The 22313-nt window shown below is 37.2% G+C and overlaps 1 protein-coding gene across 2 annotated transcripts in view; it reads left to right on the forward strand.

Moving 5' to 3' along the window:
* CNTN1 (contactin 1) overlaps positions 1 to 22313 on the forward strand; it is a 241168-nt gene that overhangs the window by 147829 nt on the left and 71026 nt on the right. For both annotated transcript variants that reach the window (XM_031589583.2, XM_031589584.2), the window contains exons 3-5: positions 2819 to 2951; positions 18615 to 18762; positions 21411 to 21583. In XM_031589583.2, coding sequence (XP_031445443.2) covers positions 2897 to 2951; positions 18615 to 18762; positions 21411 to 21583 — 376 coding nt within the window. In that variant the 5' untranslated portion in view covers positions 2819 to 2896. The remainder of the gene's footprint in view (positions 1 to 2818; positions 2952 to 18614; positions 18763 to 21410; positions 21584 to 22313) is intronic.

The following is a 22313-nucleotide window of genomic DNA, read 5'->3' on the forward strand; positions in this document are numbered from 1 at the left end:
GATGCATTTGAACACAGTTATTATGACCCTGAGTTACTCTGTAATTATTATTGTTCCCAACAGAGTTACTGTTTCATTGCTGCTTAATTATGTGCATTATTTCAGAATGACTGTGCAATTTAATTCCTGTCTCTGAAATAAATGTTGCAGGAGAGGCAGTGTCATACCAAAAGAAGCTTGATAGTCAGGATCTGGATACTGGACAAGTATACCAAATTATTTATTGATGTAACCTACCTCTGTCTTTTTGAGGCATCGCAGAGACACAGTAGACCATACCTCCACCATTTAAAGCAGCTGGCTGAGATAGTGGTGAATATCCTTTAGCTGACAGAGCAAACTGCAATGCTTGAATCGGAAGAACTTTCAGAGCTAAGAGAAGCAGGAGAGTAACGCTGTTAAATTATGATGCTTAGATTCAGCTACAGGATGCATTTGCATTTGTTATCAAATTAAGAGCCTTTTTCAAGGGAATGTTTCCAAATCAATCCCAGTTCTTGGGAACCCTGTTCATGTCTTTTGAGCATTACATGAAAAGAATGTTCAGCAAAACAAACAAGATTTTCAGGATCACAGCAACTAGTACAGTTTTGAGCTGGTTGGTTGATAAAGATTTAGGAAAAAGCCTGAAGCTTCCATAATTCCGGACTCAAAAAGATTCTCTTTTTGTATTTCCTGCTGTTTTCCTACACTGTGAGCTTAATGAAACATCCTATGTAACTCTCTTTAAGGAAACCTCTCTAATCTTATGAGGCATGTTCGAGTAAATTCCTTTTCAGCACTATTTGAAACTCTGTATGCGTGAGCGGTTCGGCAAGAAAAATGGAAACTAACGTTTTGCTTAGAGAGCTTCTAGTGATTGCTGATGAAAATGAATAAGGGAGGCAACAGCTGTTAGCTAACAGCCGGCACACTCAGAGTGTAGAGCAGAAGTTGATGCTGTGGGCCCACTGATAGATCGCACACGTTTTGGAAGTTTTAGTTCAAACATGCTCTTTACTGGTGCTGTGGATGGGATACACATTAGCAGCTGAAGCACACTAGATACAATTCTTTCTTGCATTTTTTACTAAGTTAGAACAGAAATGTTAATGTAGGTGCAGGCTAGAAGAGGCAGCTGAGATTGTTGTCACTGACCTGAGTGCATCTCAGGCTGCCAGACACAAATCTGGGAGTCGCAAGGTAGAGTTAGGGAGGAGAAATGGGCAGCCCTGCATGGTAGTAAAACAGCAGCCCTAAGGGTTTAGGAGGTTTTTCAAGGCAAGGAACAAGGGACAAGTGAAAAGCCCTGATAGTTGAAATGTATTCTTGGTTGCCTCAGGGAGAGACATGAGACAAGGAACTGAGACAGGCATATCGAGCAGCAGCTCAAAGGCTTGCTAGTAATCACAGCAGCATTTATCCCAAGCATACTTACAGATTTAGGTATGTTAGTACTTGCGATTTTATATTGAAAACTGCCTGTTTTCTGGTTTGAGGAGCGATACTGAGCAGTTTTCAAACAAGATCTAAAGTAATATTGTGGAAAAAGAGAACAATACAGTAAAAACTTAGACCTGGGAAGATGGAGAGTCTAGATGAAAGGCAAAAGCTGTGGTCAGTCATTGATACCTGTTATGGAACTCTGGGAAACAGGAGCATCGAGACTGCATCCTGCTGAAAGTGAAAAGGCCTTTTGAACATGCACATCTCCTGGGATGCATATTCCTGAAGGGTATTTAAGTACCTATGAACAAATTTGTGTAATGAAAATAGTAACAAAATTTATGAACTTTATGGAGCAGATAAGATCACCGCATGCCCAAGATAGAGTAATATTCTGTTAGCAATGGAAACCAGTGCTTTGTGTGAAGGTCATAGCTTAACCAGTGCTACAATAGAGCCAATCAAAAGGAGATAGAAAGAGGTATGAACAAGATGTGGTGCATATAAAAGCTGTTTTTATGAAAGCGTGGCAAGAAACCCATTAAAGAAGACAGGAAATTGCACACTGCAAAAATGCTGATGCAGTGCCCTAAAGAAATAGACAAAGCCACCAACCAGAAGGAAGAGTCTAGCAAAACACTGATTGAGAAAAGTAAAAAGTGTCATAGAAGTGAAGCATTCAGGTAATTAACAATCTCGAAATATTTAAAAGAAGCTACTGCATGTTCCATTAACTTCAGTTTAATATATGTTCAGGTAGAGTGTCTCTCATAGGGAAGAAAACTTTAAATATGACATTCCAATAATCATTATGTTCAGGAAACACATAAAAACTAATACTGCTTTTCTATGGGATCATTGATTGTGTGCTAAAACTTTTAAAGGAATTATATAGCAGCCAAAATAATTAGCCCTGAAGAAGGTTCGTGTGCTTTGGTTTCACTGTAATTTTCTTGTAGACTTTAAAATTGTTAATTACTGTGTAGTGTTTACTGAGATCAGAGAGGATAGAATGGTATAAGCTGCATAATATTAGTATTTCTAATAATCTGAAATCTATAAATGATCTAGATCCAATCCAAAGCATAGTTTTGGTTTAGGAAGATGGATATAAAAGAGAATGTTCAGTACTGATAGTTGCTATACAACTTCTTACCACCAGAAGGTCTGAGTATTGTATGGACTTTTAAGGAGTGTGCTGACTGAATAAAAGAGATCATTAATTTAATGTAGAAAATTCAGCAGTACATTAATTATTCAAAAGGCTCTGTATTATATTAACTCATAAGTATTCAGTTTAGACAGATAGTATGGGAATTTAAATTCCCGTAAATGATATCAGATAAAGCTTTATGTCAGAATTATTCACTCCTTTTTCCTTCTCTCTAATCAGGTGGTTGTGGTGGTTCTCTGAATACTTGTGTTGCGAGGCAGAACTCCTTTTGAGATAATCTCTGAGTAGAAGATAACCATGAGGTTCTTCATCAGTCGTCTTGTTACACTCTGTTTCATCTTCTGTGTTTCAGGTAAGATGTGTTAATTCATTTAACTGTCTTCAGTTTTGTGCATTCCAAGGTCAATTTTGCTTTTTTATGGTTTCAGTACAGTTAATTAATAAATGTGAGTAAGTGTGAGCAGGGAAGCGTACTAAATGCAGATCTGGACTTTAGAATTGTTCTTGGCTATTCCCGCTCAATATACTGAACCAATTATTTTCTCTAGTTTCATCTAGGGTTATAAAATTGTATCAACCATCTATTTGTGCACAGATAATCAAGATGATTAGAAGAATAGAAAAATGCCCATGAGAAGACATAATAAACACAAAATTATCTAATATTGTCACCATCTAAAATTCACAAAATTAGAAATAGGACATTGCAGTGGTAGTTTTCATAATACAGTGGAACAATGCTATATATACTAACTTTGATTGGAAATTATAAATAGTAAAACTTCATAAACATAGATGTGGCTGTTTTACACTTGCAGGAACCATACTTCTGTTATCTAAAATTACAGAGATTTTTGCAACTCAAATTTCGATTCAGCTCTAAAAGATAGAAGAGCTCTTTGGAAAGTTAAAATTCAGTATTAAAATTTATTTCTTGTTACCCTTTCCAAACAGCTCTGAGATTTGTAAAGCCTGTTTCAAACATTCTTGACAACTTAAATGAATGCTGGTTTTTAGTTGCTGTCATGAATTGGGTTGCCAGTATAGAGCTCAAGAAAGAGAACATTTTGCTTACGTATGGACTGCATGATTTAAGATCTCAGCATGTAAAAAGCAGAGTAACTAGACTGTGCATATAAAAAGGTTTGAGAAGTGCAAATATTCATGTGAACTGTGTGGTTATTTTCTAACATGTATCAATGTAGGCTGTAAGTTAGTCCCTGATCTGAGAAAAAGTTAATTGTAATGTTAGTTTTACTGCATTAACAATAAGACATTTTGGAGGGATTCCTTATGTTGTTATTTAGTCTTCCAGCAAACTTAACAGTTCACGTTCTTGCTCAGTCTGGCCCACCATTTCAGGCATCACCTCAACATCACTGCTATGAGATGACATTATTTATATTATTGAGTCTGAAAATATGATTAATATTGTGATATAAATTCACCACCCGTAGGAAGCTACTCCACAGTTCACAGGAGTACTTTTTTTTATTTAAAGGAACACTATTTTATTCTATGAAGGGTTAAACTTCATACTTTACTCCATGTCAGAGTTTATTAGAGGATATACTGACACATAATAAAAATCAAGACCTTTAAAATATTGTAATCTCTTACATTGTATTTATTACGTATTTTAAGGGCCTTGTTTTTGTTAAGATATGAGAATTGCTGATGGTACAAAAAAAAAAATAATCAATTTCTCTACTTTAATGCTGGACTTTTTCTGAAAAAAGGCTGTCAGCTACCATCAGTAACATTACATGTGATTTCATTTCATATTAGACAAAATCATCAACTATGGGAGACAAGCAAGGGCTAAATATTGGTTGGTAAAAAAAAAAAAAGCTCTATGAGTCAAATACTGGCAAAATTAAATCCATTTAATTCCTTCATGGGCAGCTATTAATAATCAGCTAACAATTAATGCTATTACTTGTGTATTACATACATTGCAGTTGTGCCCAGAAACCGGAGATCTTGGCACATTGCGACTGCCTTAGATTGACATTATAATGTAGTATTCTGTGAATGTCAATAGCAAGATCTGCTCCAAAAGTAAGGCCCTCTATTTTATTATGTTGTCCCACAACATCAGATGCAAATTTTGGTGGTATGGCAGTAGAGACTAAAACTTCCTGCAGTATTATGTTACATTTTGTTGCCACACAACAGACGGCAGCAGGGGGGCAGACTGACAAAACGGCATCTAATGTGGAATGTCTGAATGTTTCTAGAGGCCAAAGAGTGGATGTGAGCACAATGACACCGTGGACAATGCATTTCAGCAATGGGTCATCTCCACTGATATGAAGTTTTAGGAGCGCAGCGTGCAGGCTCTTGTTCATCAGTGGTGAAAAAGCACAGCTAATGGTGATAGTTGTGTTGAAAACAGTGTTTTGTAGCTGCAAATGTGCTCTGTCAAATAGTGTTATTGTACTCTTTATATCTGTTGTAGTTTCTGTGGAAATAAGTAGGAGGCTTTACTTTTAGAGTAACTGACATAAACAGAATGATGTTGAGTATAATGATACTGTATGTAGTATGCATTGATAAATTCATAGCAATATTTAGTTTATCTTTCTTTTGACAATAGTTGGCTGTGTTAGGTTCAGGTGAGTTGAATAGGAGGCAGTGGTATGAAGTGTTTTGAATGTGGGGAGGTTATAATAGAGCTGGTTTTAGAAGGATCTTCAAGTTCAAACGAAATTCCTGACTTATCTTCTGGTAAGGAATAAATTCGGGACTTGCATGAATTTTAATCAAAAGCCAAATGTAAGACTTACTTCAAGAGTAAAAAAGTCTACCAACAGTCTACCAATGTAAAGGATTCATAGTGTTATACAGTCAGAGGGAGTTCATTATCCCTAGTGTATTATTAGAAGGCTGAATAGCACACACACGCAAGCTTTATTTTGCATTCCTAATTGAATAGCCATTTGAATTAAGAAGTCTGTTTCTATCATCTGGTCATTTTAGCGCTGTTTTAGATTATATCTGAGTCTTTGCAGTCTTTGCTCTTCCCTAGCACTTGAATCTCACTAAAGAGTTTCTCATTTCCAATGAATGCTAGAGTTGCTGGTAATTAGTTGTAGCAAATTTTCATTTTCAGTATATCTCTTGGCAATGAAAATGTCATAGAGACCAGTAAGTGCTTAGCTGCAGACATAAAAGGGGTTGCTTGAGAGTGTTCACAGCATGGTTAAAAGATGAAAGATACTGTGGAAAAGAGGGAGCATAATTAGGGTGATCAGATCGAGTTTTAGGAAGTATTCTTCCACACACGATGCTATAAAGAAGCGTGCTGTAAATGTAAATAGTAACAGAGAATGTGAGAACTGAGAATGTTTTATGAGTAAAGACTATGAGTTCTCATATAGCAACCAAACAAGCCAGAGATCATATTGAAGAGAGAAGCTAGTAGGGAACAGATTTTGAAAGCACGATTTTAAAAACTTTGCTTCAACATTTTTTAAGTAAATATGGCGTTTCATGGGAAGTGTATTTGGCTCAAGTTGCCTCCTGTAGTACTGGATACACAGTTCTAAGGTGCTTCTACAAGCTAAGTTCCTCTAGGCAAACCAGTTCATGACCAATGCCACCAGTCATAGTTTCTGCAACCCATGGCTCCTAAGAACATGTAGTATACGATCTGCTCTGGAGCCTGAAATACGATAGCTTTTAGAACCAGTATTCTTTCAGGTGTACCACCATCTGGTCTGTCTCAGGTTCAAAGATAGCTGCCAAAAAGCCTGAAAATATTGAGACTTCATGCTTTGGATTAAACTTTGTGAGCCTCCATAAATACCTACTGGAAGTATCTGGAAAAAAAGGAAGGCAGGAAACTGAAAAACTGAATGTCACGTTGACTTGAGATTTTCAGAATTAGGCCTGCAAGGATAACAGTGATTTTATCACTCTATATGTCAAGAATTGTTACCTGTTTTCAAACAGCTCTTCTTCTTATTACAAGAAATTTACAAAGGGCTTTTCTTTTTTCCTTCCTCCCCCTTTCCTCCCCCTCCCCTCCCCTCCCCTCCCCCTTTCCTCCCCTCCCCTCCCCCTTTCCTCCCCTCCCCTCCCCCTTTCCTCCCCCTCGCCTCCCCCTTTCCTCCCCTCCTCTCCCCCTTTCCTCCCCCTCCCCTCCCCCTTTCCTCCCCTCGCCTCCCCCTTTCCTCCCCCTCCCCTCCCCCTTTCCTCCCCTCCCCTCCCCCTTTCCTCCCCCTCCTCTCCCCCTTTCCTCCCCTCCCCTCCCCCTTTCCTCCTTCCCGCCCCTCCCCCTTTCCTCCCCTCCCCTCCCCCTTTCCTCCCCTCCCCTCCCTTCCCCCTTTCCTCCCCTTTCCTCCCCTTTCCTCCCCTTTCCTCCCCTCCCCTTTCCTCCCCTCCCCTCCCCTCCCCTCCCCTCCCCTCCCCTCCCCTCCCCTCCCCTCCCCTCCCATCTCCCCTTCCCTCCCCCCTCCCCTCCCCTCCCCTCCCCTCCACTCCCCTTCCCTCTCCCCTTCCCTCTCCCCTTCCCTCTCCCCTTCCCTCTCCCTCTCCTTCTTCATCTCATTCTCCTTCTCCTTTCCTTTTTTTCCAAAAGTGAAATATATAGTTTTTAGAATTTTGGAGTTTTCTCTGCAATAAAAACCCAAAGTTTTAGCCACTTCTGTTTATGGTAATCAAGGGCAGAAGTTAAAAATTAACAATGACTAGTCATTTTCCATTAGTGGGGAATGTGCAGCTACTTGAATGAAGGGAAGAAAACATTACACAAATCAGTACATTGGGAGCTTAGGCAGAAATCATCTGCCATGAGACAGGAGCAGTATTTATTTTCCAGGTAAATTAGTGCTTGAAATGTAGCCTTGCAGCTGAAAGCTGATGAAAAAGCTGTAAGTAATTTGGTCTTTCACTTAGTGATATAACAGTCAGTTATAATAAGGGTTGCTTTTCAGAGTGCACTTTGCGCAGTGCAAGGCAAATGAGAGCAGTGAATCACTCCTCAGGGAACATCAAGATGATTGTCAATCCACTGCCAAAAAAGTTATTTCACGCCTATTACTAGTAATATTTGACTCTACTTCTCTTTCCTCTGACATCTCCAACACATTTCTCCATTGCCTTTGACTTCCTATTAAATTCATATAGTATTGCTGAGTTTGGTTTTCAGACATTTCTCTCATCTATGTTATCCCATATAAATCAATGAACCATATTGTATCTTCACTTGGGAGAATAACCTTGGGCCAAAAGAATTAAGAATCTGTTTCAGAAACAAAAAGCTAACATTTTCTATCTTTGGAGTCATGCCTCCCCTTGTCAGTAGGGGTTGCTACTGTGATGGAATCATCCAAGACTCAGAGAAACACTATATATCAGTATATTGAGAGCACCCTAACAATTGATACACTACTTCAAAGTAATATTGGCTAATTTGCTAATAATGATTAGTAAGTGTTACAGGTAAGAGTACTTTGGCCAAGGAGTTACTTGTATGCTAAAAGTTCTGAGACAGTATTAGGCAACAGCTACTTCACTAAGTGGAAGAATAAAAGAATGAAAGAGAAAAGATAGAAAATGGGGAAAGAGAGACAGACAGATAGACAAACACAGCAAAGCAAAGCAGTTCTCATCTCTTCAATCCAGGGATGTCTTGGTGTCAGAGGGTCCTCATCTTTGGTAGTAGTGAGTCGTCCAAGGTTGTGATGGTCATTGAAGACTAATGATAAACATACATACTCTTACTTAATAGTCTAGTAATCCAGTTCTAGACCTTGCAAATTTTAATCAGCAGAGATAAGAGAAAGCAGGGAGACACCAGCTTGTGTCTTGCCTTCATAGGATGGCATCATCTCCCAGTGGTATCATCTCCCAATCTCCTGTATCAAGCTGGAAAAATTTGCTCCCAGGCCAAGTCTTCAGCCAGAAAAAATTCCTGGGCCTCCTCACTTGAAAGCAAACAGCTCCAAAGAAATGCTTTCGCATGTAAAACTGCCCACAAACTGTTGTAGATTGTCTTATGTTGATTTGAGACAATACGTTCATAACCAGTCTCAGACAGTGTGCATGAGAAGGTTCAAGATGGAAGTGATTCTCCTGCCTTTTCAGCCCAGATAAGTAGAGGTAGCCTTCCCCAAGACAGTTTTGTCTAATATGAAGTGAGACTACTTAAGTGGTTACTTTTTCTGTTTCGAGTGCTGACTGGCTCTTGGTGATTGATGTTCCTCTAACATTTTTCTGGCTAACACTGGTGCCTCCATCAGCATAACAGTGTCTTCTTTCTAGATGATTAAATGCTTCTGAGTTTTTTGGACATTAGCATGTTATTGCCTCAGCATATTAGCTTCCCATAAAGGCTAAGTGTAACTTATCCCACCACAACCCTTAGAATATATAAAGCTTGAATTTTTAATATAACAGTAAGTTCAAATACATGTTATGAACTGAGTTGAAATCTACATAATTTAAAACTTTCAGCCATGTCACACGGTGTTACACAGATGGTGTTATTCACAATCCTAAAGACAGCGTTTGGGTCTTAGAAAACCATTTAATGTACTGCAAGGTATTTGACATTTGTAGATAAATAATCACAATGTATTTTGTGATCATAACGATCTGAAACCTGAAAGTGCTTTGTTTGCCTTCCTGCTAGCCTGGTAGAGATATTTAGTCTGATTCCCAGATCAGCTTGGACCCAAGCATGAGCTTCTTGTGTGCTAGTAGGTGCTCTTTTCTGTGATGTTGAAAACAGTACGGAATGTGCTTCTAAATATCATATGGTTTCCAAGCTTTCAGTGATTATGTAGAACTTGATGAGTTAGTGATACTTAAGGTAATGAATGAGTTTATGGTTCTTCTGTTCAGTAGCTGTTAACACTCAAGGTTAATCCAGCCATGTGCTGTGTCAACAGATCTTTGTCCCTCTCTCATGTGAAAATACGTAATAGGATACAACAATGTCAGATAGATCAATACTGATGATAGTGATACTGAATGTCTGTCTCAAGCAGACACACTTAGCAATGGTAAATGACAGAAATAGAGAAGAGTACAGGAAGCAGAAGCAGAAGGAGAAGATCCTCAGTGGAGTGACAAAATAAAATTGTATTGAAAATGATTTTATGATGGCTAGCAGTGGGAACAATGCAGTTTCACACATTATAGCTTCTTTCTGACATTGACTTCTTGAAAACTTTCTACTGTGATTTGTTATCGTTACATCATGATTTACGGTGTTTATAAATCAAGTTGATTTTCATGCAGCACAGGACTTGGCACATGCTTAACACTGCATTCAAAAGTAATCTTGTTTAATTGGATCTACTTATGTTCTTAAGTTTTGTGATGAATCAGGTGCCTGAAATATTATGAGACTTTTAATGAACTTTCAGTGCTGACTCATTATTATTTGCCTTAAGCAAACAATAATATCATTTTACCCTTTCTAAAGATGATCTTAAAGATCTTAATGTTTCCAGAAGCTCTTATCCATTAATAAAACTGTTCCCATCCTTTATTGAAAATATGTTCTCCTGACTATTGAATTATTAAGCATTTATCCATCAAAAAACTACCTGCCAACCTTTTTACAATTACCTTTGAAATGAAATGTTTTATGCACAGATATTTCTGAAAGAAAAATCCATATATATTTTTTTTTACATCTTTGCTGTTGTAAAGCAAAATGATAGTTTGTTTGCTCTAGCATGCAATCTGTAGATCTTGAAAAGCATTCAAATCTTTATCTCTTTATTTTTCAGCAGTGCCTTCTAGTACATTGAATTTTGGTTTTCTGGTCTTAGAGTCTGAGATTTTTGTACTATGCAATTGCAGTAAAGAAAAGCATTTGCAGGAGTGTTTGCAGGATTAGGGCCTTAGGATACTTCCACTGTAGTTTCTGAACATAAGCATTCATAGTTATTTATAGCACTGCATGTTTTACTACCAGCCTTTCACTGCATTTCAGCAATCTATTATTTCCTTTGTTAGTTTATTTTACATAAGTTACTGTATACACTAATCTTTTCCTGTTTGACATGCAAGTTGTTCTTACTGAGTAAATCACCTTTTCAATGCTGTCAGATCTGGGAGCATTTCCAGAAGCCTGAGTGCCCTAAATACGGTTAAGTGAACTCATGCTCCATTTTGCTTAATTGACTGTTTCCTCTATTAAGAACCAGTTACTTCTCTGGTTTTTTTGTGTGTGTTTTAATTTAAGGATTTAGCAAGATTAAAGATATGCTAGAGCAACTGAGGCAAATATACAAATGGACGTCCATTAAAAGTATCTTGCTATTACAGAATGAAAGTCATTTGAGTGAAGTGACTTAATACTATATTTAATGTCACATTTAGTGTATTTTCCCATTTAATATCCACATAGCTACATATCCACCATTTCTGATTAATCATTTTAAATACAAAACATTTTTAGAAGTTGTGTAATGAGTCAGTATATCACCCATGACAGTTCTGTTCTAAAGGGAAATGTGGGTCACTTTCGTACATTCCAGAAAGATAAAGCATAAATAACTCTGTAAACAAGGATGAAGTTAAAAATATATATTTTTACTCCTTAGTGAATTTTCTGCAGCTGCTGCATGAAATATAGATTATAACTGCCCTGTGAGGCAACATGAAAAGGCATATCTTGTAAAAAATGTGGAAAATGAAGACATACTTGTAATCTTTCACAGATTTATCAAATTACAAAAGAGATAAAATGTTAATTTATAACATTATTTGCTTATTATCATACTAATTGCAAGAAGACATGAAGGTAAACAGATGTTTAACATGATTTAATGGCCTCTCTTTGAATGAGAGACATGCAAGGAAGTCATTACAGAAGACTAACAGTAAAATTTCAGTATATTTTTCCCTTTGGGAATTTTCTCTTTTCTACTTTTTTTTGTATTCAGATTGGGCAGAGAATTGATGGCACAGAATGTGAGAATGGATATATTGCTTGGGCAGGCAGAAGTCTGTACAAATAAGTTACTAAACAAAGAAAAATTTCAGGAATTATCCATTTCGGATTCCCTCCAAAGTAAACTATCAGTCAGAAAGTAGCTTCCTGTGTACTTGTGGCAACTGTCCCGAAGCAGAAGAAAACAGATAATTTGAATGATGGTGGCTGTTAAATGTTAACTGTAAAATAACATGTTATTACTATGGGCTCTGCATCTACCACTAAACATGGTGGTCTTCATTTCCCATTTTCCAGATTTCCTTCCTGATGATCATTATTAAGACCATCAGCTTTTTGAAACTCTTCATGTTTTATTTATATCATCCTTATGATTCCCTTTGCTAAAAGTACCAACAAAAACCCGAGGCTGCTTAACTTCAGGCAGTCTGCTGTACTTGAGCTTGCTCCTTTAACTGCCATGGAAGACAGTGTGCCAGAGGCTAATTCTCATCTCATCAGAAAGCTGCTAAATCTCTGAAACTATCCAAGTGTGGAACTGGTAGAGAAGAAAAAAATGATTGAACCTAGAATGAGTTGTTAAAAATTGTTGGTGGGGAGTCTGACTCAGTTAAGCGCGGTACCACAGCAGGTGTAGGGCCCCTTCTGCCAGCTGCTGTGCCAGATGCTGAGGGTTGCAATTTTCTCAGGCCTGTGAAGCATGATGAGGTTGCTGCAGCAGGTTGTCACAGACAGTATATTTCTATGGAGAAATTGTTTGTGTATAGAAAACTGGCTTGTGCTTGGCAGACTTCAGATTTCTAGGATCTCTCAATTTTGTGACTAATCGAAGGTACGAACTTCTGTCTGTTACCATACCTGTGATTCAGGGGAAGCAGTAGCCTGGACCCATCTCTCTCTCATTCCCTGGGTTGGAATTCAGGCAGTTACATCTCTCTGATTAACAAACAGAGCTGAAGCAGCTTTCACAGAGAACAGCGTGAAGCAGTGCAGTCCTGTCTAGCTCTGCAAAAGGAAGAAAAGATTGTGTAGGCCAAATTTCCTTTTTTTTCTGGTTTAAATTTTAAAATAGAAAGTTGCTAAACTTCCCTCTTCAGCTTCACTCAAGCTCTTTTGTCATATCCAGTGTCCTGTTTAATCCAGAAACTAAATTCTTTATTAGAAATAGTTTGAGGAAAGCCCTATGGACTTCCTACACCCTCACTCCCATGGAGGCAGATACCCTGACTGACAGTAATTTTACCCCCAGGGACTTCATAGATTAAAGCTATACTTCAGAATGTATTAGTTAGAGATCCAAATGCAGTAACTGTGCTGGCAGTAAGTGATACTCAGAGGTACTGTTCACACAAAAAAAGGAACATTAGGATCTCATAAAATATCTGGCAAGTTATCTGTTATAGCAATCTGTTATATATCTCTGAATTTACGTTCCTGTATATATTGAGAAGATCACTATTTCAATACATTTCTGTGTAAGGTTTGTGGAAAAAAATAATTTTTGTGCGGCTTCCAGGAGAAATTATTATTAAATTTTGCTAAGGAGGAACAGATACACTGTTAGAACATGTGATGGTGTAAGGACAGTGTTAACTTTTCATGCTTGACCTCCCCATGTTCTTTGGGTGTCTGAGCCCAGCAGAGCAAATAAGAAGCAGAAAATACAGTTGCACTTCTGGTGCTGCACTGGAGTGGAAGAACAACCTCTTTAGGGTAAGGACTTTTTTCTTGGTGCAATATCAGTGTGCTCCCTGACCTTCCACCAAGGTTTATTTATGCTGCTGCAAGACAAGTGAAGCTAATTATATAAAAACAGGCTCCTTATCAGGTGTGGGAGCTCCAGGAGAAGGCTTTAGTTTTGGGTTTGGTGCCAGTAGCCTCACCTAGGAGACTTCATGTCACATTTCACAGTTGAATTAATAAAACCAGGCTCTGGAAAGATTCATATGACTTTGTTTTAACTTTCTGTGAGCTAAGTACACGATACAAATTTCATCTTTCTCTGTGGTTCATAAAGAGGGAATGGGATTAATTATCTGCTTGAAGTGCTCATCTAAGCCCTCTAAAGAGAACTGATACATGACTATTTTGAATGAAATCCTTAACTTCTAAAATTACATGAGATAAATCCCAGAATGTCAACAGTCTAGCTCTGAATTTACTACCATACACAAGAAAGTAGACTGAGTAAGAAAGAAAGATGAAAGAAGGATAGCTATTCTTGCTATCTCTTCATTTATTAAACTTTATCTCTCCTTGCTATCATCTCATTAAGACTTCAGATACAGGTGCACAGCAAACCCAGGCTATCTATAAGAATGCCTTTTGAAGCATTTTATATTCCTCACCACACAGCTTGTAAAATACTCCCTAAAAATAAGAATGATGTGAGCAATCTGTATCTGAAAATGGATAAGACAAAAGTAAACAATTAGGTTTTATTTACTTTTCTGTATTGGAAAAAATAAGCCAGTGAACTGCTGTTTTCTTCTGTGAAATAAACAAGTTTACAGTGGTTTTTAATAAACTATATATATTAACTTTCTTGCCTGATTGTGCTCACAGTAATTTCTATGATTATAATATAAGAAGCTTTGCTTCATGACATCGTAGAATCACAGAGTCATAGAATTCTTATATGGTTATCCTTAATCTATGAGCAAAATGGATTTTCAGAATTGGATCCTTGAAAGGCTGAAGTAGCTGATAATAAACTGTCTTGCCTGAAAGAGATTTGGATGGTTTCTCTCAACAGAAAAATTATTTTCTCAGAACTTCAACCCACTGAAATTTATGGTTTGGGTCCAAGATTATATAATGTCTATGATAGCAAGTTAGCATAGTTTCATAATGCTATGTGGAATGTAAATATTACCTTTATGTTTAAGGACTTCCACTGGATATGGAGAACAAGATGAGTGGTTGTGCTTGAATGCTTTTGATGTATTTTTTTCCTTCAGTATTTCATACTAATAATAGGAAAGTCTCAAGAGACAGGTAAAACTTCAGAAGATGAAACACAGATTTAATGTAAGAACTTTCAATAAAATTAGAAATCTGAAGATCTTTAGGTATTAAAATTTAGATATTTTAAAAAAAGTTTTCATACTTCAGGCTTCAGTAATGGAATAGAAATGCTAAAAATTATGAAGCCTTACATGTGCAGTTTTTTAGAATCAGTCAAAAAGGCATCTTTGGGGATGATTTAGTATGCTAGGTTTGGTGGGATCTACCTAGATCACATAGAAACAACAGGTAGTCAGTCATCCTTTTAAATGAATTTTGTAATAAAAAAAAATGTGAGTTATTTGTGTTTTTAAAAAGATTAAAATTCATGTATTTGGGAAAGTCAAACATGGGAAAAATGAAAGGGATGTTGCTCTGAATATGAGTAGTATGCACATCTTGCATCAGATCTAGAACAGACATGGAAAATCTAGCTAAATAAAAATAACAATAAAATGCTTTGTCTTAAGGAGGATAATACCAAAAAACAAAAAACAAAAACAAACAAACAAAAAAACCTGATCACTGATAAGAATTTTTCTGAACTAATACAACAATTTAGCTATTAAAACAGTATTTGTTGAGAACAGTCTATTTCAGATACTGTTCTAAAGAATTGTGTGAAGGAGAAGTTAGGAAGAAAAGCTGAATTCTGCACTTGTCCATTTGTATGCAAGCTAGCCCTGCTCAGTCTTTCCTAGGCAATGAGAATTTCCTACACTTTTCCCCTTATCTTAACACTGCCCACATTTCTGCCTGTAAGTTGTGTCTGTATTTTGATTTCTACACAGGCCAGTGCTTTCCTAGTACCTGATAAATACCTTTTTGTCTGTTTCCTCTTTTCCTCTGGTTTCCTTCCCACTTGTGTCCTAAGCAGTTCTGTAGTTATGTCTCTTACAAAACATTATTTCTTTTCTTTATGCTAATATAAAGGAAGCCCAAGATCATTTTATCACTCACACAAAACAACCACAGTCCCAACACTTGCATCCTCCCTTTCCCAAACTAAACCAAGCTTCATCTCTGGGATGCTCTTACCTTGAATCTTCTCAGGCTCGTGATTCTCAAATCTCAAAGTCAGGTGCCCATACTTTTCCCCGTCCACACTCAACCTTCTTCCAATCTGCAGTGTGCATATGAGGGCAAGAAATGACCCAGAACCGAACCCAGAAAGCTAGAAATAAATAGATGTCCACTCCCTTTAATTTTGTCAGCTTCTTCAGTAGTCAGTTGAGCATAAGGAATGTTGCATAAAGGGCTAGAGGGAAAATGGCAGCTGGAGAGTATTGCTTGGAGGAATGTTAAAGGGCCGCCTTCCAGCAGCATTGTTACATACACAGGATCCATGATCTAATGCATTGGGTGTTTTTTTTCTTGCCCTTTGCTGAGACTACTAAGTGTTTCTTAACCCTGTTGAAAATTCTGATTCACATTTGCAGAATTCACTGAACAATGCCTTGGATAGTGAGAACTGGATGACATCTTTTGGTCTAATTTGAAATATAAATCAGAATACATTTGCTCAGAAAATAGGGCAGTAAGTGTCCTTGAGATGTCACGTAGTCCATTCTCTTGCTCTAAAGCAGGACCAGAAAAGAGACAATTTGCTTTTCATCTTGTTTGTCTAGTGCATCCATTCCCTTTTTCTTTTCTCTGCTTCTACTTCTGCCCTTTTTCTTGTAAGCACAGTATCAATCTAATCTTTTCTCATCCTCTTTGTGTGCACTTCTTCAGTCCCCAAATACCATCACATAGTCATGTTTCTCCACTAAAGTGTGAAAATTTGTTGCTGTTCTTTTCACAAACCCTTTCTTTTCCTTTTTCTCCCCAGTGCTACTTGCACATTACTGGTCTGCATTCAGCTTTTGACCGAACTCAGATGAAGGGCTTATTGGTTGCCCCACCCGACGTGCAGTCTGCTCATCTTCTTCCACTCAGCCAGACATCTGAAACTCAATTCATAATAGATGGCAGCAGAAGTGCCATTATAAAGCATATTTAATAGGTGTAAGAAACAGACATTCACTCAGTATAATTAATAGTGTTGGTAGCATTAAAAATGCATGCCATGAAATGCCTAAATGGTCTGTAACATCATTTGAGTCCTAAGGTGGAAACAGTCAGCTGCATTTGATATGACTATTCGCTGCTAGAGGCCATTGTTATTCTATATTCATACTTAAGGTCTGCACAGAAAGTGCTGTCAGGGCTGTGGCTCAGTCATTCAAGGCTCTGAGCAAATATGCTATTTCTGCCTTTGCAATCTGAATGGTCTTCTTTTGATCTAGTAATACATAGATTTTTTTGTAGTGTTGAGCTCTAAAATATCAAAGAAAGCAGGCCATTTTTCAAAAGCTCTTCTTTCTTTCTAGTTGCTTTTCTTTCATTCTTTTAAAGACTTATCTTCTCATTAGATGAATTCATTTCAAAAATGAAGTTGCCTGACTATCACAGCGTAGGAGTGCCTTTTGGATCTGTTCCTGTGCCGAAGGGAATTAGTGATTATTTCCACTCAGACTTGAACTGGAAAGGGAAGTTAATGTTTATCCTCTTGTAAACAATTTTCTCCTACTTCTGTAAAATGTGTATCTATGAACGTGGATTTTAGAAACAATGAAATACTTACATTAGGATTGTTAAATGCATATATGATATTTTAATACTGACAATTTGCATTACTTAGTTATATAGGTAAACTCTACCTTTTATTTTACATTTTATAAGAACTGCCTAATTTCATCCAAAAAGTTTTGAAAGAAAGGTAAGAATTTTAAGAGGATAAGTACAGAACCATAATTTTATTTAGGGACTTTCATCAGTTGCATTACATTTTTAAATGGAGCATTACAAGACATACTGCATTTTGTATACACTACACAGATACTACTGCAAAATGCTAGGGTTTCTCTGTCATTAATAATTGAGTTGGGAAATTTTTAAGCTAACAATATTCAATCACTTCTAAAGAACCTTATAGGAAAACAATATTTGTTTCCTTAGTCTTACAAGGTTTTTGCCATCATCTTCCAGAAGGCGTCTCTAGGATTCGACAAAGGTCTAAACATGAATGGAAAGCAAACCTGGTAGTGGACATGTACTATTTGCATATTTGCCACTGTCACAGAAAAACAAAAAAAGAAGTAAACAAACAAACAAAAAAAATGCACAGTTACATTGTGGATTTGCCAAGCAGAGTTTTCCGAGATTTTTCCAGCTTTGCTCCTAGTCTTGCTTTTGCAGACCCCAAAGAACAACAGCCTTATGCATTTGGAAGAGATGAAGGAGAAGGGAATGCAGCAGGGAGAAGCCGAACCTGCAACCATTGTAACAGCATCAGCAAATGGAGGATAAAGATTAAAAAAAATAGTTTGTTTCCAAACCTGTTTGATTTTCAGTTCACTTTTAACTGCTTGTTTTGACAAATGTAAATTATCTTTCAGTGTGAGACTTCCTTTTATTTTATTTTATTTTATTTTATTTTATTTTATTTTACTTTGTTTTGTTTTATTTTAGTAGGAAGAGTGTTAACATATATACATAGATGAGCTTGGAAAGAAGGACAGAACCATGTTCTGGAAACAATGCAATTCTCAACAGTGATCTCCAGTACTAGTTTTTATTTGTACAGTGCTACAAAGATTATTTATGAATATATAGGACAACTGGAGCTGTTTAGGTTGTAAGATAATGAACAATTAATATTGAAACTGTGGTTTTCTATCTGGACCTATTTTGTGAGAATTTGTTGGCCTCTGTGAGATAAGGTAATCTTACCTGCATTTCTGAAGGGCATATCTTCAATTCATAATTATCTTCATCAAGTCTTGCATAAACTATGAAAAATAATTTATCATGTCAGCAGAGAATGCAGAGAAGGTAGTTATACAGGAATGTAGTTTAAACTACTCTCACTCTCAGAGGACAGTGAAGGAAGGTCAGCACTATTATCCATACTGTTCTAGTTTTCCTGATGCAAATGAAACTTGATTTTGCAGGGCTTGCTGTTTAGCTGCATTCACATTTTGAATACGGTAGGTCTGTTGTAAATTCCTATTCAGTTTGGGTACTAACAAATAATTGATTAATTTTCAGACTCTACCCATTTTTCAGAGGAAGGAAACAAAGGTTATGGACCCGTTTTTGAGGAGCAACCAATTGATACCATCTATCCAGAAGAATCTTCAGATGGACAAGTTTCGATGAACTGCAGGGCTCGAGCTGTTCCTTTTCCTACTTACAAGTAACCTCTCTTATTTTGATTGCTACATCTTATTGTGTATTTTACTGAATGAATGGTTGATGTTAAATGATTGTCTTATCAGGAAAAAAAAATGGTAGACTTGCTTTTTTGGGGTAAGAATCAACTTGGATTAAAGTCACTGAAATGTCTAGACAACTTTGAAAATACTACATTCCTGTTGTGTTAAATGGTTTTGGCTTTTGAAAGGAATACTGATCCAGACACAAAAGATGAAAAAGTGACCTGTAAGAAACACTTCAGAGGCTTTCTGCCTTAGGTTAGGAATAGCTGAGGTTCAAATTCTTGTTCTTCTTAGATCAGAGTAGCTTTTTGATCCCATTTTACTCTGAAAGAAGGAGGACTGGTATTGAGTCTGAGTATCTTATGTTGCTTCTGCCACCACCATGTTGTAAAGAGATGCTCATGGATATAACAGATTCACACATATAACCTCTTTCATGACTAGTATATTTTTAGCAACAGAGCAGTTGTTTTTCATTGTGAGATCTCAGGGCATCCATGTGAGTTTATTGTCTATTACCTTCTCTGTACATATAACAAAATGTACTGATGATTATCATCATTCTGACTAGTTTACATTCTGGTCATGGGCAGATCAAACTAAGGGCAGATACAATTTCTTGTCAGTAAAATATTTCCATTTCATTAAATTATCCTATGATCTGCACCAATATTTGTCTCCCCGGAATTAACTCAGTCTTCTAAGACAGAAAAGCACAGTTAAGATTGCTATCTACTTTTACAGATCTACCTGAGAGTAAAAGTAACTATACTGCTTTTGAATCTCATCTCTAGCTCTGATAGCATAAGTTTTTTCTACATGGCATTTTGCTATTTCACTTATTTGCTCTCCCTGTGCTTGGCAAGATCTGGAAGCCATGTAGCAGAGTGGAGATTCAGATTCAGAACCTGTCATCACATTCAATTCAGCCAGCCTACTATACCCTGCCTGCAAGTGTAAGCAGCATAGCATATAGACAATGATTATAAGCTCTACCTAAATTTGAGGGTTCTTCCTTAAAGGAATAAAGTCACTCTGGAAACATTATCTTGCATCTGTAGATCTCTTCCATCTAGAACCATAGCATAATACATAGAACAGGTGTTGCAAGAGACCTGGAAGGATCATTGACTCCCAACTTCTGGCTCCACAGTAGATCATGTGGAATTGAAACTCTGGCAGCCTTGGTGCTGTGACCACTGCCCTGGGCAGTGTGTTCCAGTGCCCAACAACTCTCTGGTGAAGACCTTTTTCCTGATACCCAACCTGACTCTCCCCTGATGCATTTTCATGAATGATATACTCTACCCATGTGAGAAGTTCAACCTAGTGAAACTATCCATGTGAATACAGTTGTTTTTATTTGTAAATTAATAAATTCAGAAGAAAGCAATTTTCCATGTTTTGTTTTTATTCTTAACCTCCCAGCTGCACATTTTATGCAGTGCTTTTCTGATCTCATTCAATGCACCATAAGCTGTGCTCCTGACAATTATTCCTAAATATTTCTGGACAAAATAGTTATTATTCATAATACACACATGTGATATATCTCAAAAGATTGAACAAGGGTGCCCCTAAGATCCCATAAAAGCTAAATAGTATTTAGTGCAGGTTGTAAATCCTGCCTTTTATTTCCTTGCTTTGCCTTCATTCCTGTTTCTTTTCTTTCTTTCTTTACTTTATTTCTTTTGGTGGTGGTGGTGGTAATGCCACTTTTATTATTATTTTCTTCTTTGACAATTCTGATTTCACCTTACAAATTATTATTTTGTATTTTTGATGCAACATTTTAATCAGGAAGAAACACGTAATGTATGTACTCTCAATCTCAAAAAGCAATGCCTGTCTTTAGCTTGGTACAAAAATCTGATTTACACTGCAAGACTTTTATGATTATTAAATGTATTTAAGTTGCATCTTTCCTTTTTGTGCTCAGAAAAAGTGTATTTCCTTTCGAAGAAGGTTATGTGCCCCCCCTGGTGGACATAGTAATGAGGGCCAGACTTCATTGATAGCTCCTCTCATAGTTTGTGAAGGGAAGTTACAGCAGTCCAGGAAATACACTGTAGAGTTTTACAAGGACTAAGATGGGAGTGTCTGGCAATTTTCTGCATGTAGGAAGCAGCTCTTAAATCAGTTGTGCCACTGTCATTGCACTGACTTCACTGGCAGTTTAGGCTTTATGAAACATTTTCATTTCCTACTGCAATTTTGCAAAAAAAATCTCTTCAAAATCTCACTTCAAAGGCATGGAAGGAACATTTGCTTAGCCTGCCTGGCCTTCAAAAGCTATCTGATGATATGCTTATGATTTACTAGGGCCTGATTACGAGTTAGCTCACTGGCAGTCAGCTCAAGCATTCTGTACTACCTGGATTGAGTTTTAATGTACGTCCCATCTCTGAGAAAGCTGAAACATCTGAGAATCTTATGTTTAAAACACCTATAATGTTCATAAAATCTGTGGCTTTTGCAGAAGAAAAGCTTCAAATATACGTAATAATGTGTTATGAACTTCTGTATAGTTAATCACAGTACATGAATTAATTTTCAAATCATGATGCTTACTCAGTTTGTTTTTGGAGCCAAATCTTACATCTGCCTTTTTTTGTTTTTTTAATAGGTGGAAACTCAACAACTGGGATATTGATTTAACAAAGGATCGCTACAGTATGGTAGGAGGCAGACTTGTTATCAGTAATCCAGAGAAATCAAGGGATGCTGGAAAATATGTCTGTGTAGTATCGAATATCTTTGGAACTGTCAGAAGCAGTGAAGCCACTCTGAGTTTTGGATGTAAGCCAATGTTTATGTCAAAACCTAAAAGCCTTATGGTTAGCTTGAAATGTCCAGTGTTTTTGCACTGCAGTGTCTTCCGCTTATATGTACTGTAGCTGTATTACTCTGTTAAAAAAAAAAAAAAAGGAGAACAAGCTGAGAATAATGCAGAATAAGTTTTGTAAGGATTTTATGTTGCTTAGCTTTCAGCTGTCATTCCAACTTTCTCAGTGAATTAAGCTATTAATTGAATCAACTCACAACAGAACCAAGTTGTGAATAATAATGCTCAAACAGTTTAAACTGTGGTAGAACCGAAGGGGAACTAGTCACTGAAGAAGGACATCAGTAGTGACAAGTGGTGATCAGGCAGCGCTGTGGTGAAAGCACAAGTGGGATGCCTGCAGGAGGAGGGCATGGCACTTGTTACAAGGCATGCTCTCTGACTGCTGGGCTTTGGGAAGGCCCTGCCAGAGGACTTTTCTGTCAACTTCAGTCAGACATGAGCTACAGTCATGAACTCATGCATATGTGCAGACATACACTGCTATCAAATGCATGCTGTATAAGAGACTGAAGTACTGTGTGAAGACTAATGGAAAATTTTACTGACTGAGGACAATTCAGGATTTTTATTTTATTTTGCCTTAAAGTACTTTTTTTTAACTGGAAATAGTTTTTCATCAGAACACAAAAATGATTTCACTCTTACCTGGTGACCATTCACAACACCCTGTGCCCTTCAGCA

The sequence above is a fragment of the Phasianus colchicus genome, chromosome 1, assembly GCF_987193195.1.
Source record: "Phasianus colchicus chromosome 1, bPhaCol1.hap1.1, whole genome shotgun sequence".
Lineage (NCBI taxonomy): Eukaryota > Metazoa > Chordata > Aves > Galliformes > Phasianidae > Phasianus > Phasianus colchicus.